Below are 15,641 nucleotides of genomic sequence, written 5' to 3'. Positions count from 1 at the left end.
TGGAGAAATGGTCGTGCCTATCTGAGCCTGGTTTCTCTCAAGGGTTTTTAATTCTTCACTTTTGTCAATTGGTGAAGTTTTTTCCTCGCTGTGTCGCCACTGGCTTGCATGGTTTGGGATCTGTAGAGCTGCGCATCGATGGATTTGTTCCTCAGTGTTTGGACTCTCAGTATTGAATATTAAACCACACTGAACTGAGCTAAACTGAACTGAACCTAAACACTGAAAACTGAACTGACACTGTTTCAATTTACTATGACCTTCTATGTGAAGCTGCTATGACACAATCTACATTGTAAAAGCGCTATAGAAATAAAGGTGAATTGAATTGAATAAGTATTTATTGTTTGTGTTGTAAGAAAAACATTGAATTATTCAAAAGACATGCAGCTCATTTCCTCCATTCAATGAACAAACCGTCAATATCTGTCGTTTTCATATTATTGTCAATATAGCTTTCAATCAATAAAATATGAGCAGATAAATATCGGTCACCAATACATCGGTGCATATATCTTATTTTAAACATTGCAAAGTTTCAGTAATTCATTCATTCATTTATCATTTTTTAATCTTCCTTCGGCTTAGTTCCTTATTTATCGGGGTCGTCACAGCGGAATGCTGTGAGGCAACAGTGCTAACCACTGAGCCACCGTGCCACCCAGGCTAAACAGGCTTTCTAAAAAATACAAAAAGCATAACAAGTTTCGATATTCAGACTGAAAAGTGTCTTTATTATGTGTCTGTATATACTGTAAGTCCACTGAACAGTGTTTGGACGCTGATGAGGACGTGACCTCAGCCCTCATGAGACTGATGATGTCTCTTTCTAAATCACTGCACACAATTAAAATGTAATTTGATTAACAAACTGTTCAATGTGGAAGGACAATATCTTAGTCAGTACAGCTGCAGGAAACAGCGACTGTAACCTTCAGACAAAGAGCTACAGGAAGAACACAATAAATAAAATGGCATAATGTTGGTGTTGCTTGGAGCTGTGAGTGTTCATGGGATCGATGAGATGCTGCAATCCTTTTGCTGAAGTGTGTGGACTGCGATGTTACCTGTTTCAAGAAAAGGAGAAATATGTTTTGTGCTCCAGAAATCTCTTGATGTTAAAGGGTTCACCTAAGCATTTACTCTGCGTTCACTTGTTCCAGACCTGTTTGAGTTTCTTTGCTCTGTTGAACGCAAAAGATATTTTGAAAAAAGTTTGAAACTAGTCATTGACATCTGTTGTACGAAAAAAGATACGATAACACTTTATTTTGATGGTTCATTTGAGTATTAGTAGACGGTCTGCTTAATATCTGTTGATACTGCTCCTTTAACAGACATTTAACTGACTATAAGTAACTTTGCAAGTACATGTCAACTTACACTAACCCTAACCCCAACCTAACAGTCTACTTATAATCTAATGAGAATTAGTTAGCATGTAGATGCAATGTAACTTAAATTCAACAAACGGACCATCAAAATAAACTGTGACCAAAGACACTATGGAAGTCAAATAGTGCCAGATTTTTTAACATTCTTCAAAATATCCTTTGTGTTCAACAAAAAAAAAAGAAACTCATGAAAGTTTGGAACCACCTTTCAATCTTTAGGACGTCGTTCAGTCACCAAGAGGATATGGAGATTAGAAGATAAAATGCTTGAAATAAAATAAATGAAATTAATGTAATTATAAACTAAATAATATATGGAGGTGGCGCAGTGGTTAGTACTGTCACCTCACAGCAAGAAGGTCACTGGTTCGAGCCTCGGCTGGGTCAGTTGGCATATCTATGTGGAGTTTGCATGTTCTCCCTGTGTTCCCGTGTGTTTCCTCCGGGTGCTCCGGTTTCCCCCACAGTCCAAAGACATGCAGTACAGGTGAATAATCTAAATTGTTCGTAGTGTATGTGTGTGAGTGAGTGTGTATGGATGTTTCCTAGTGATGGTTTGCAGCTGCAAGGGCATCCCTTGCGTAAAACATATGCTGGATAAGTTGGCAGTTCATTGTGTTGTGGTCACCCCAATTAATAAATTGATTAAGCCGAAAATTGACTAAGATTAATAAATTGATTAATAAATTGATTTATGAATTGACTAAGCCGAAAAGAAAATGAATGAATGAATAATAATATTTTAATTATATATATTTTTTTGATTATAAACTAAATCAAATATGTAAATAACCTGAAATATTGTATTCTGCCTGTCAAATAAATATTTGCCATTTTCATTTATTTCAACCTGATACCAAAATATGGAAATATTAAAAGAAATATGCAACAACCAACATGCAAATGAATACAAGCACATGGACATAAAAAATATTGCGATACATGACTAAATAATAAAATTGTATACTTAAAATCAAAATGATAATTTTGATTGAAATTTAAATTATAAATATATAAATATATAATATATATTAATATAAATTTATACACTCACCGGCCACTTTATTAGGTATACTTTACTAGTACCAGTTTGTACCCCTTTTTGCCGTCAGAACTGCTTTAATTCTTTGTGACATAGATCCAACAAGGTGCTGGAAATATTCCTCAGAGATTTTAGTCCATTTTGACATGATAGAATCACACAGTTGCTGCAGATTTGTTGGCTGCACATTAATGATGCGTCTCCCGTTCCACCACATCCCACAGGTGCTCTATTGGATTGAGCTCTGGTGACTGTGGAGGCCATTTGAATACAGTGAACTCATTGTCATGTTCAAGAAACCAGTCTGATATGATTTACGCTTTGTGACATGGTGTGTTATCCTGCTGGAAGTAGCCATCAGATGATGGGTACACTGTGGTCATAAAGAGATGGACATGGTCAGCAACAATACTCAGGTAGGCTGTGGCGTTGACACAATGCTCAATTGGTACTAATGGGCCCAAAGTGTGCCAAGAAAATATCCCCCACACCATTACACCATCACCACCAGCCTGAACCATTGGTACCAGGCAGAATGGATCCATGCTTTCATGTTGTTGATGCCAAATTCTGACCCTACCATCCGAATGTCACAGCAGAAATCGACTCATCAGACCAGGCAGTGTTTTTTCAATCTTCTATTCTCCAATTTTGGTGAGCCTGTGTGAATTGTAGCCTCAGTTTCCTGTTCTATGACAGGAGTGGCACCCGGTGTGGTCTTCTGTTGCTGTAGCCCATCCACTTCAAGGTTGGACGTGTTGTGTGGTCAGAGATGCTCTTCTGCATACCTTGGTTATAACGAGTGGTTATTTGAGTTACTGTTGCCTTTCTATCAGCTTGAACCAGTCTGGCCATTCTCCTCTGGCATTAACAAGGCATTAGCGCCCACAGTACTGCAGCTCACTGGATACACTCACCATTCTCTGTAAACCCTAGAGATGGTTGTGCATGAAAATCCCAGTAGATCAGCAGTTTCTGAAATACTCAGACTAGCCCGTCTGCCATGTGATTGGCTGATTAGGAATTTGCATTAACGAGCTGTTGGAAAGGTGTACCTAATAAAGGGGCCAGTGAATGTATATTTGAATGCTACTAAAATAACGTGACATTAATGCCTTTTATTGTATTGAAAATAATGATGAAAAAAGTTATATAAGTGATGTGTTCACTATAGTTTTTCTCTGAAAAATACACAATGAGTGAGTTCTATTACAATTATATTAATCATTAATATATATATTACTATTTATTACTAATGAAAGATTTTCCCTTTTGAATTTAGGATGAAATATGTGTGCATTTGTGTGTGCATTTTGTGTACTGGTTTTGGTGGTTTACAAGTACACAAATTTGTATAATGACATGGGTATTGTATATTTGTTAAGGTGGTTTAAGAGAACATCCTCTTTGTCCTTATAAACCAAAAATTTTATAAACAACGTGGTTCTTTCACGTACAAAATTTGATTGGCTTTAGGGGTAGGTTCATTGTTTTTTTTTACAATGTAAATGACATTACATTACGGCTCGGTGGCGCAGTAGGTAGCTTGTCACCTCACAGCAAGAAGATTGCTGGTTCGAGCCTCGGCGGGGTCAGTTGGCATTTCTGTGTGGAGTTTGCATGTTCTCCCCGAGTTAGCGTGGGTTTCCTGCAGGTGCTCCGGTTTCCCCCACATGTCCAAAGACTTGTACAATAGGTGAATTACGTAAGCTAAATTGGCCGTAGTGTATGTGTGTGAATGAGTGTGTATGGGTGTTTCCCAGTTATGGGTTGTAGCTGCAAGGGCCGCTGCGTAAAACATATGCTGGATAAGTTGGCGGATCATTCTGCTTTGGTGACCCATGATTAATAAAGAGATTAAGCTGAAAAGAAAGTGAAAGAATGTATGAAATTACATTACATGAAAGGAGAGTCCTCATTAACCACCAAAATGTGTGTGTGTTTAAAAATACATTTCACAACACCCTGCACTAGTTTATGATGTAACATCCTGTACCTGATGCATGGTTTCTAATGTAATCATACTGTATGCAACTGATCAACACAGCTACCTCTACTACTGTATGCTGCAGATTTATCTTGCTTGTGGCTCCTGAAGACAATCTGAGTCAGCATCGGACATATTTACTGTACGTAATATATATCTGTTCAGATTTTACAATCTGACACCAAAATATTTTGTGATCTTGGCTATTTCAAGAGGCGTCTGTTTATGGTTGAATGAGCGAGCAGTGTGTCAAACAAAGAAGGGTTTAAATAAATACATAAAATGAGTTCATTCTTCCGGCACTATTGAGTCATGTTTATTTATTCTCTCACCAACAAAGAGCTGGAGGACAGTGAGTAAGATGAAATATTCTTCTCTATTGCTCCAGATTTCAATCAAAAAGCCTGCAGTTCTCACAACAAAGAAATTACACATTACATTTGTATTATTGTGTCTTTTTATGTCTGCGGAATAGCAAAAACCTGCCGACTCTACCATAGGAAAGGCTTTCAAAGTCATTCACACATTAATTATTTTATCTATATAAATTACTATAACGATCAGTGCAAGGTAATGGTATCTTTATTATAGTTCTAGCCATGTCTGAAAGATATTCAGCATTGCTGTCAAGAAGTCAAAAGTCAAATTGTAACAAATGTTTTAGGAAATTAACGGCCAATTAAAAAAATTATCAAAATGAAATCAATCAATGTGATAACTCTGAGATCACATTGTATTGTTTTGTCAAGGTTTTTTCAGTTTAAAATTGAAGTCTGTTCCTTTCTTTACCAATATTCCCTGGTTTGTATCTATATTTTCTAATTGGGTTCACCTGTGCCTTGTTTAGTTCCTTGTTACTTCATGTATATTTTGCCCTGTGTTACAGATCTTTGTGTTTAACCTGTTGTGGTTGCTTTTTCCAGTGTTCATGTTTATTGTAACTCTGTGTTACTTTTCATTACAAAAATATAAAAATTCACTCCGTATGCTTAGTTTTCACTGAAAAGTATGGTACAGTTTAGTATAGTATAGTTCAATTCAGTATGAGTCACCCTGATCAGGCTTGTGGTTCAACTGTCAAATGTATTCTTACTTGGTAGTCGTGGTGTATGCCAGAAAGTGCATCAACATCATTCTTGCTTAAAGAAGAAAGCTGTACAGGTTGTTCACATATCACATCTTTTGCAGATGTTTGAAGTTCATTATTGCAAATGTAGATGTTATTTTATATTAAAAATAATATATTTAAAAATAATCTATTATTTTTTAATGTATAGGCATTATTGATGAAACACTTTAATGTGATGTTAACATTTTTAAAACTTATATATGGTGATGTATGTATGCACATGTGTATAAGCAGTTTATTTTGCATATACATGGAGTTGATAATGTAACCTCTGAGATTGGTTAAGATTTCTTTTAATGAGATTGCGTTTATTAATAAATGTTGGAATATAGCGTATAATGCCACTGAAATGTTCATGAAACTCATTTTAACACACTTGAGCTGGTTCAAAATGCAGCTGCTAATATAGAGTACTTTGTAGAACAAAGAAATATGACCATATTACTCCAGTTCCTTTTTTAATCATTGCTCTGGTTTTATTAACTACCTACACAGCCATGAATGGCTTAGCTCCCCAGTGTTTGAGGGAGCTCCTGGTGTATTACAGCCCCTCACGTCAACTATGCTCAATTAATTATGGACAATTGATTATTCCTAAAATATCAAAATCATCTGTAGGATCTTTCTCATATCTGGCACCTAAACTTTGGAACAGCCTTCCTAGCACAGTTCAGGAGGCAGACACACCAGTTTAAAACTAGATTAAAGACACATCTCTTTGCACTAGCATACACATAAAACACAAATGCTTTTGAAATCCAAATCCTCTAGAGGATTGTTAGGCTGCATTTATTAGAGCAACCAGGAACACTTCCCTAAAGACATTATTATTATTATATCTACACTTATGTTAGTCTGTTTTTCTGTTCGAGGTCTCCATAATCCTATACCCGGCCGTATCCAAATAGATGCTGTCGTGGTCATGGAGGAGTGGAGAGCATGAGACTGATTCCTGAAAGACCCCAGTGACAAACAAGTCTTTGCATTGATCCTGTGGGCCAGCCTAATCACTGGATGGACCAGGATAGACGTCCTACGTTTTCCAGCCTCCAGCGCCTAGACTGCAGCTCTGCACAGGTAGTTTGGCCAGAGGAGAAATAATCATGCCCAACAAAGCCTGCCTTTTTCTCGAGGATTTTTTCTTTCACTTTCGTCAATTGGTGAATTTTTGTTCACCACTGGCTTGCTTGGTTTAGGACTTCAGTGGATTTGTTCTTCAGCGTTTCGATTTTAAGCAGTGAAAATTAAACCACACTGAACTAAACTGAACTTCAACTCTGAAAACTGGACTGACACTGTTTCAATTTACTAGAACTACTTTGTTAAGCTGCTTTGACACAATCTACGTTGTAAAAGTGCTATAGAAATAAAGATGAATTAAAATAAATGTAATGGAATTTGATACTATTGCAAAGTGTGGTGGTGTGTGTATTTTTTTGTTTCTTTTTTGCTGTTAGTTTAAAAAAAATCCTTTTGTGTTTCTATTGTTACTGATTAAGCTCACCTGTGTCTTGTTTAGTTTCCTTGCAGTGATTAATTTGCTTTTAGACACACAATTGTAAATTTCCTTGCCATGGAATCACTGCTGCCATTTTGAAGCGCAATCTACTTTGTGAAATGCTTGAGGGATATATGGCAAAGCTACAAAAATGTGTGATTTATTCCTTCCTTCAATTGACAACGTTACCTGCTCATTACTATAGAACTCTTCACATAACAAAAAGAAGAAAAAGCCACAAATAATAAAAATCATACCCACAATTGAACAAAAAAATCATGTTATTTTCATATTTATTAATGTGATTTCAGCAATCTTCTGAGGCAGAATTCAGTGTCTCACATGGTAAAGTTAAGCAGAGAATGCAGCTTATTTGCATTTCTTCATGTTTGTATTTCATAATGCCGCCCACCTCTGAGATGTTTCTATCGGCTCTTTCCTCATGTGACTGTCAAGGACTGTAAAACACAAATAGACACACCAGCTCCAGCGAGGAGGCAGAGGGATCATTGACAGAAAGAATGAGCTTCATCTTGGGGAGGATAATTCAAGGCATGTCATAAAACATCAATACTCCTCTAGAGGTCTGGCCAGCACAACTGCATTCTGGGAAACATTATAGCCTTAAATAATTCAGCGCAGGAAGAAACTCCTTCATTTTATTGAAAATTCATGTTTAACTTTAAATGCATCCAAACACACATGCACACCATCATAAAATATTTATTGCATGTGTTATTTGATAGTCTTTATAAAGCATTTCCTCAATCTATTGTTTGCATTATATTATATTATATTATATTATATTATATTATATTATATTATATTATATTATATTATATTATATTATATTATATTATATTATATTATATTATATTATACTATATTATATTATATTATTTTATATTATTTAATATTATATTATATTATATTATATTATATTATATTATATTATATTATATTATATTATATTATATTATATTATATTATATTATATTAGTGTTTCGACTTTTCCTTTTGACATTGAAGTATCTGTAGATTAGGACCAGATTATAGTGTCAAATCTTCTTGATCAGATGTGATTTCAGAAATGAACATTATCTGTCTAAATTGCATTCTATAGTAGTACAGATGCTGCAGTGTCTTTGGCACATGAAGAGTCTTCGTGTGCTCCAACCCATTCTGAAGCACAGTGAACCCAGAACACGGTGGATTGATGTTATCAGACACTCCCAGGCTATTATGACAGAGAGCAAATCCAAAACAACCTACTGCAGTGTAACAGAATGAATGCTAAGATGCGTCATCTGGATTATTAGTGCATGCATATAATGCAATGAAAATGGAGTATGCTGAACAGCCATTGCTGAATAGTCATTCAATATAAAACTAATAGTCCTCATTTCATTACATACAAAGTCATTACATACAAAAATGTTGAACTAGTTGTCAAAATCTGTCAAGCAAATTTTATAAAACTTTTTAAATCTGTTTTTTCCTGAAAATGTTTTCTAAATTGAACAGTTTCATGAATGATTTACAGACCTATGTATGTTGTAGGTTCAGTTCCAAGATGTACTGCAGTATTGTTTACAGTTGTGCACAGCTCTACACAAAGGAAGTTTATGTTTGTTGTAAATAAGGGTGTGTTTATTTTTTTGCACAATGCTGTGAATAAATTTGAATTGTAATAAATTAGAAAAGCATATGCAGTAAAAATGTGAAACATACATATTCAATGTCTTGTACTCAGATACCTCACTAAATGCAGTGATGTCAACTTTACTATAGTTTTCAAATGGCTGTGCAAATAGTATATAGTGCGGTCTTGAGTATTTTCAGGACGTGTCACCAAAGTCTGACTTTTTTTGCATTATGTCATAATGAAAACAGGACAACGCCATTTGACTATCCTGTTCATAAACAATGTTGTCAGGACTTTTCATCTTGATGACACTGACACTTTCATTGACATCAATACTTGCTTTTGAGGAATGAGCTATCCATTTTGAGCCAGTGACATGCTTTTGCAGGTTATCAACTAGGTTTTGCAGTCTGTACTAATTGTTTTGAAAAATTTGCATTATCTGTTGTGCAAATGTAAATAAATAGTGTTGTAAGAAATGCACTAAAGCCACTGAGAAAAACTGTAATAATTTTATGAACGTAAACTTTTGGATCTTTGGCTGCCCCCCCTCCCCACACTTTTAAAATGTCCAGATTAAGATTAAGTCATTAAGTCATACTAGCTAATTAAGTAGCATGGCTAATGTTAGAAACATGCTAACTCATTCTACCAATGCATTAAACATGCTAGAAACATACTTATAACAAGCTGATTCATGAATTAAATAGGTTAACCTGTCTAAAAGTATCCCAGCAGGCACAGGATTCATCATGACGCCAGATTGACGTTGTACCCCAACAATGTGGGATGTTGCATTTTTTAGGAAATGACAACCGGGTTGACATCAGAATTCAATGTCAGGCCGACGTCAGTGTCCAATGTCGACAAAAACACAATCTAAAAACAAAATATCAATAATGATGTTACAGCTTGACGTTGTGTGGACATTACCAATATGACGTCTAGCAGACGTTGGATTTTGGTTGCCATACCTGATGAATAAATGTCAGTATTTGACATCAATATGACATTGATTTAAGATGTTGGCTCGACATTGAATTTTGGTCACTTTCTAACAACCTAAAATCAACCAAATATCAACGTCATTTCATGTTGTTATTAGATGTCAAAATAACATTGTCCTTAGTTGTGTGTCTGCTGGAATGTTAGCAGAATGTTAACATAATGTTAAAGAATTAAAACAATAAAACTGGTGTTCGATTCTCTCATTTATAAACATCACTAAAATGTAATAAAACATTTTTTGACCCAAAACTCCACCAAAACAATGATTTAAACGTCATATTCACCTATTAAAAACATGCCAAAATGTTTTCAACCAATTTATTATCCACATTGTATTCTTAGTTGCATTATCAATTACAGGAACAATTTCGGCATCACTTTAGAACATGAAACAATATTATTTACCTATGTATGAAACAAAAATACTGTGATAAAGCAGTGATGCAAAACAAGTCAGAAATAATAATAATAATAATAATAATAATAATAATAATAATAATAATAATAATAATAATAATAATAATAATAGAGTTGGTATTAACAGGCACTGAACGTGTATGTGCGCACATAAGAGAGACAGCGTGAGATTGAAACAGGTCCCGATGAGTGAAAGAAGAGCTAGGAGAGAAATCCGAAATCACAACACAACCACGTGGTGATCACAAAGTCACCTGTAATGTGCGGCTACACACCCAGCGAGAGATAAATACCACTTTCAGACAGGCTAGAAACAGAACAAATATTCTTCATAATAACCGCCATTATTAAAAAGAAGAAAGTTAGTGTAACGCCCCACTTGTTTTCACATTAACAACGCAGAAAAATAGGCTAATTGATGCCTCTGTAAGCATGTAGAGAGAAAGAGATAGAAAAGAAAAGCCTTCAGGCAGAAGATGTTCTGTTCATAGTCCAACAAGCAGCGTTTAGAAAGAGCAAATGTAGCCCTTGAATTCAAGAATCCGCATTCTTCGTCTCTGTCTCACATCCAGGTTTGTAAAATAAAACAGTAAAACAAACATGTGTCCCTTTTTAGATAAATAAGAACAAGTCCACCATAGGCTCATTCTGAAAACGTAGCCCTATATACGTTTCTGGAAATTGTGAATTATGTAGCCAGAGGTACGTATGGCTGCATTTCGTTTTTAAAACGAATGCTAGGGGGCGGTATTACGCTGTTTCTTTTCTCACTTACAATTGACCGTTTACCTCCGTATTGACGCCTTTCCCACTATTACCAGTTGTTCAGTAGCTCGCCATGTACGTTGGTGGACTTGACACGCAGAAAGGGTTTGACCACAACTACAGAGTTCAAGTCCAGTGAAGAATGGTTTCAGAAAGCAGTTAAGACAAAAAAAGAATCCAAAAAAATTAAATAAACAAGTAAATAACAGGGTGAGAATGTGGTAAAATCTGAAAACGTGGTAAAAATCAGGCTAGGGCTTTTCTTTTTCCGCATTGCTTTTTTAAACTGTCGGTTGGGTTTAGGGAAGTGGGTGGGCGGGTAAACCGGTGCTTTTGAAAATACTATTGGTTGGGTTAAGGGAAGGAGGAGGGTGGATCAGTCGATCGGTTAGTCAGTCATTCATTCAGTCAGTCAAACAGTCAGTCGACAGCGGCCTCTGGTGGATTTACACGAGAACAACAGGTGCGAACGGCACTCGCGACAGAAATTTGATATCTCAAAAAGTGTTCACAGGGGCCTCTAGTGGATTTACGCCAGAACAACAGGTGCGAATGGCACTCGCGACAGAAATTTGAGATCTCAAAAAGCGTTCACAGCGGCCTCTAGTGGATTTACGCCAGAACAACAGGTGCGAATGGCACTCGCGACAGAAATTTGATATCTCAAAAAGTGTTCACAGGGGCCTCTAGTGGATTTACGCCAGAACAACAGGTGCGAATGGCATCCGTGACAGAAATTTGAGATCTCAAAAAGCGTTCACAGCGGCCTCTAGTGGATTTACGCCAGAACAACAGGTGCGAATGGCACTCGCGACAGAAATTTGAGATCTCAAAAAGCGTTCACAGCGGCCTCTAGTGGATTTACATGAGAACAACAGGTGCGAATGGCATTCGCGAGAGAAATTTGAGATCTCAGTGGCCTCTGGTGGATTCGCAAAAACTGCAAAAAAACATAGCTCCTGGGAGGTATGTGGGGTACTCCAGAAATGTATATAGAGGTACGTTTTCAGAATGATCATGGGTTGAACAAATCATTTAAACATCTAAAAGAATAAACAGTTTGCAATTGTGGAAACATCTATCAATATATAGAATCACACATGTAAACTAATTACTTCAGTATAAAATAATGCCTCTCATCCCATATGTTACCTCAATAATCGAACGCTTACATCATATTGTTGTCTGCTGATGGCACACTTCGATCTAGCAGTTTTATTGCAAGCCTGCTTAAGGCTTTTCATTATATGTTTGATAAAACAAAATCGTTGGCTAAATCACTTAATATTCCGCTAATATTTTTCGAGCTACATGAAACTTACAAAAGATTCATTTCACACCGTATACTGAAAAAGATGCCAGTGTATCTGTGTATTGGTGCGTCTTTTCAGAAAAATGTAAGGAGAGCATAAAAACCGGTGTCCCATTGTGAATCTTCTTTCCAGTTACTGAAGACAGAAAAAGGGATTCAGGAGTGAAGCTGAGGTCAAGTGATGAGGAGGTTCTCCAAATCTCTGTTTTTCACCCCATTTTTGCCTTTATAGTTCCTGAACACACTGGGCCGTCTTTCTGAATGCTCGGCACTCTAGGAATTGTTTCTAAAGTTTCAGTTAGCTGTTAGTATACCTGCTAGCTACACATCAGTGCTAATGCTGCAGCTTCGTGTGAACATCTCTCTCATGGTGACCGAGCGGCTGAGGTTTAGTTTGTGGTAGTTGGGTAGTGGCGTCGGCAGCTGGCTGTGCAGTGGGGTGGGTATAGGGGTGGGCAACTGGACAGGCAGCGGAGTGGGCAGACCCAAATCCTGTTGATGCATTCCGCGGTAGCTAATGCGCTCACCGCCATTTCGCAGGCCATCTGGCTGCTGCAGGTAAAACGGCAGGTCGTAATGTGTGCAGGATGGACAGTATGTCTGTGAGCGGGTCAGTTTTCGTGCCGGCGGGGGGGTGAAGAGGGCAGGGCCATTAGGGGTGGTTGCAGTAGGAACCGCGGCGGCCAGGATGTTGTGGTTTGAATGTACTGGCGGCATTCGAGACGTGACAGCGAAGTCAGGCTCCTCCTCCTCTGACTCCGACTCCTCCTTCTTACAGCAATAGTACTAGAGGGGAGCAAGGAGAGAGAGTGTAAGAGAATTATATTTTGCAGTGTGTGTGCAAAATAACACCCAAAAACTTAATCAAAGTTGTTTAGGACTTATTTACTTATGGCTTATAGGACTTATTTGTTTAGGACATTCTGTGTTTCGCAGAAGAAGAAAAAAACAATGCAAATTTACATAAATCTGAGGTAATTATGACTAATTATTGTCTCATGTGCATTGCTAAATGTGCCTTTTTAGTGTACTACAAATCATTATCTAAATCAAATCTTTACTATCATGCAAAAAGTAACAGTTTCAAAAGAAATTGAAGAGCATGCCTTAACAATACTACCTAGACAAAAAGAAGGCAGTAAAACATAGCATTATACACTCACAGGCCACTTGATTAGACACATCTGTTTAAACAGCTTATTTATGCAAACATGTAATTAGTCTATCATGTGGCAGCAACTTTAACTATATGCATTTAACCACATAGACTGTATTCACAATCCCCCCCCCCCCCCCCCCCCCCCCCCCATACCCTTAAATAGTGCACTTTTTGACAAAGCAGCCATTTCTAGTGGTGTCCGAAACCATAGTGAATGTTCTGAAGTGGATTCAAACAATCAATCCCACAATGCACTGCAATAACAAGTGTACAACGCATGTACACTCAACGGCTAGAAAATACTAGAGGTGTAACGGATCACAAATCTCATGGTTCAGATCACATTATGGTTTTTTGGTCACGGATCAGACCATTTTTCAGATCAGACAAAAAGAGGAGGAGACAAATGTAATTTGCAAGACACTTTTGGTTTTAACAAACAGAACTGAGAACCTGTAATTTTATTACAAATAATATAAAGAAATAATCAGCTGAATAAAAATAAATTGTAAAATATTTAGTACTGTGAAAAATTCATTGTTACTACTACTGTTGCTGATAGAACTTAATGTCGAAATTTAATATTACAATTTGTACAACCGATATTTATTCTAGTCTCATTTTCAATAAATGATTCAGTTATTCACTCATAAAACTTCATGTTTCACTGCTAGATGTGTAATTTTTTAAGAATTATTCAGTGGCATATTTTGATGCTGGTTAAATAATGTAATTGCTGCCTACAAATTTCATTTTTGAACCTCAAGTAAAATGCATATGACGCTGATTTTAATCTTTATCATAAACATCAACTATAAACGGTTATCCCCTTACTTCTGTGTTTTTTCACTGTTTGTACCTAACTAAGACTAAAGACTCAATCGCTTTCCTGATTTTTGTGTTTTTCGAGCACAGATTTGAATGCAGCGATTCGAAGGATTATTAAACATATGCAAATCACCATCATTTATAATTTATGTTGAGCTGGTGTTGGGATCCCGATATTTAAATGATTAATTGTGCAGCTTACACTGAATGCATTAATGCAGGCTAAACAAGTAGTGACAGAAAACTCCTTTAATAACCTAAGAAACCCAACACATCCTGAATAACCTACCACGACTTCTTCGGTCATCATTATATTTTACAGGAAAGCCTAAATGCTTTCATAAATGCGATTTGAATGACGCGAGAGGCGATCTCTCTGTGATCTTTACAAATTTAGGATTAATCTACAAGTTAAAAATGTATTAATCCTCGGGTCATGTGCGTTCTGAAATGAGTGGGTTGTGATCCGTATGAATTCACTAGATGCAATCACGGATCATCTAGATGCAATCACGGATCATCTAGATGCAATCATCCGTGATCCGTTACACCACTTGAAAATACCCACAATACACTCTGACTCTTTGTGCAGACTTTGTGACAGGATCTGACCAAGAAGTTGAAAATCTAATCTGTCTGACAGATTTATCATTCAGCAAAGCACAAACAAAATGGCATCCCTTCTGGTGCAGTCAGTGCTGAGTTCACTAATGTAGGGTATAGGGGCAATTTTGGATGAAGCAGTTGACATTGGGTGCTTCTCAATAACCTTCCTTGATACTACAACCTGGAAACTGATCGAGCTCAGCCATCTTGTAGGACATTTCAATCGTCTAATTGCACACCGAGGAGGTGAGGATTGAGAGAGGAGGCTTCCTGAGGAGTCATGAGCGAGGATACACAGGATCCTTTGCGGAAGTGTTTATTGACTAAATGTGACGCACAATGTAAAATCACCTCCCCATCTCCAGCTCCATCTGTGCCAAGAATGTGCCAAGACAACGACAGCAGAAAGTTCATACACACATTAATGTGAATAATTAAGCATTTTAAAAAAAATTATGGTAAATGTGGGTGGCTTTCACAGTTCCTTCAATATTGGTGTAACAATTTTCTGTGCAAATAAAAAGTTAATAATAACAAGTAAAATGAAAAAAGTTTAGTGGAGACTATTATATACAGTTAAAGTCAGAATTATTAGCCCCCCTCATTATTTTTTTCCCCAATTTCTGTTTAACGGAGAGAATATTTTTTTCGGTAACACTTTATAATAATTACACACTATGAATCATTTACTAAGCATTAGTATCTAGTGAATTCATTATTTGTTAAGCATTAACTCTACATTAATAGGGTTTATAAGCAGTGTATAACTGCAGCTACAAATGCTCTATTCTTGACTTACAATCACATTTATAATGTGTTTAATACTTGTACTTTCATACTTTGTTAATGAT

The 15,641-nt window shown here is 36.6% G+C and overlaps 1 protein-coding gene across 1 annotated transcript in view; it reads right to left on the bottom strand.

Annotated features, from left to right (window-relative positions):
* Positions 1–10,055: 10,055 nt before the first annotated feature.
* The window catches only part of fam163ba (family with sequence similarity 163 member B, genome duplicate a), a 51,077-nt gene continuing 45,491 nt past the window's right edge, over positions 10,056–15,641 (bottom strand). Inside the window, exon 3 of the mRNA XM_056466168.1 lies at positions 10,056–12,983. Coding sequence (XP_056322143.1) covers positions 12,519–12,983 — 465 coding nt within the window. The 3' untranslated portion in view covers positions 10,056–12,518. The remainder of the gene's footprint in view (positions 12,984–15,641) is intronic.

This window comes from Danio aesculapii, chromosome 10, assembly GCF_903798145.1.
Source record: "Danio aesculapii chromosome 10, fDanAes4.1, whole genome shotgun sequence".
NCBI lineage: Eukaryota > Metazoa > Chordata > Actinopteri > Cypriniformes > Danionidae > Danio > Danio aesculapii.
This window is presented reverse-complemented; position numbering and strand designations above follow the sequence as displayed.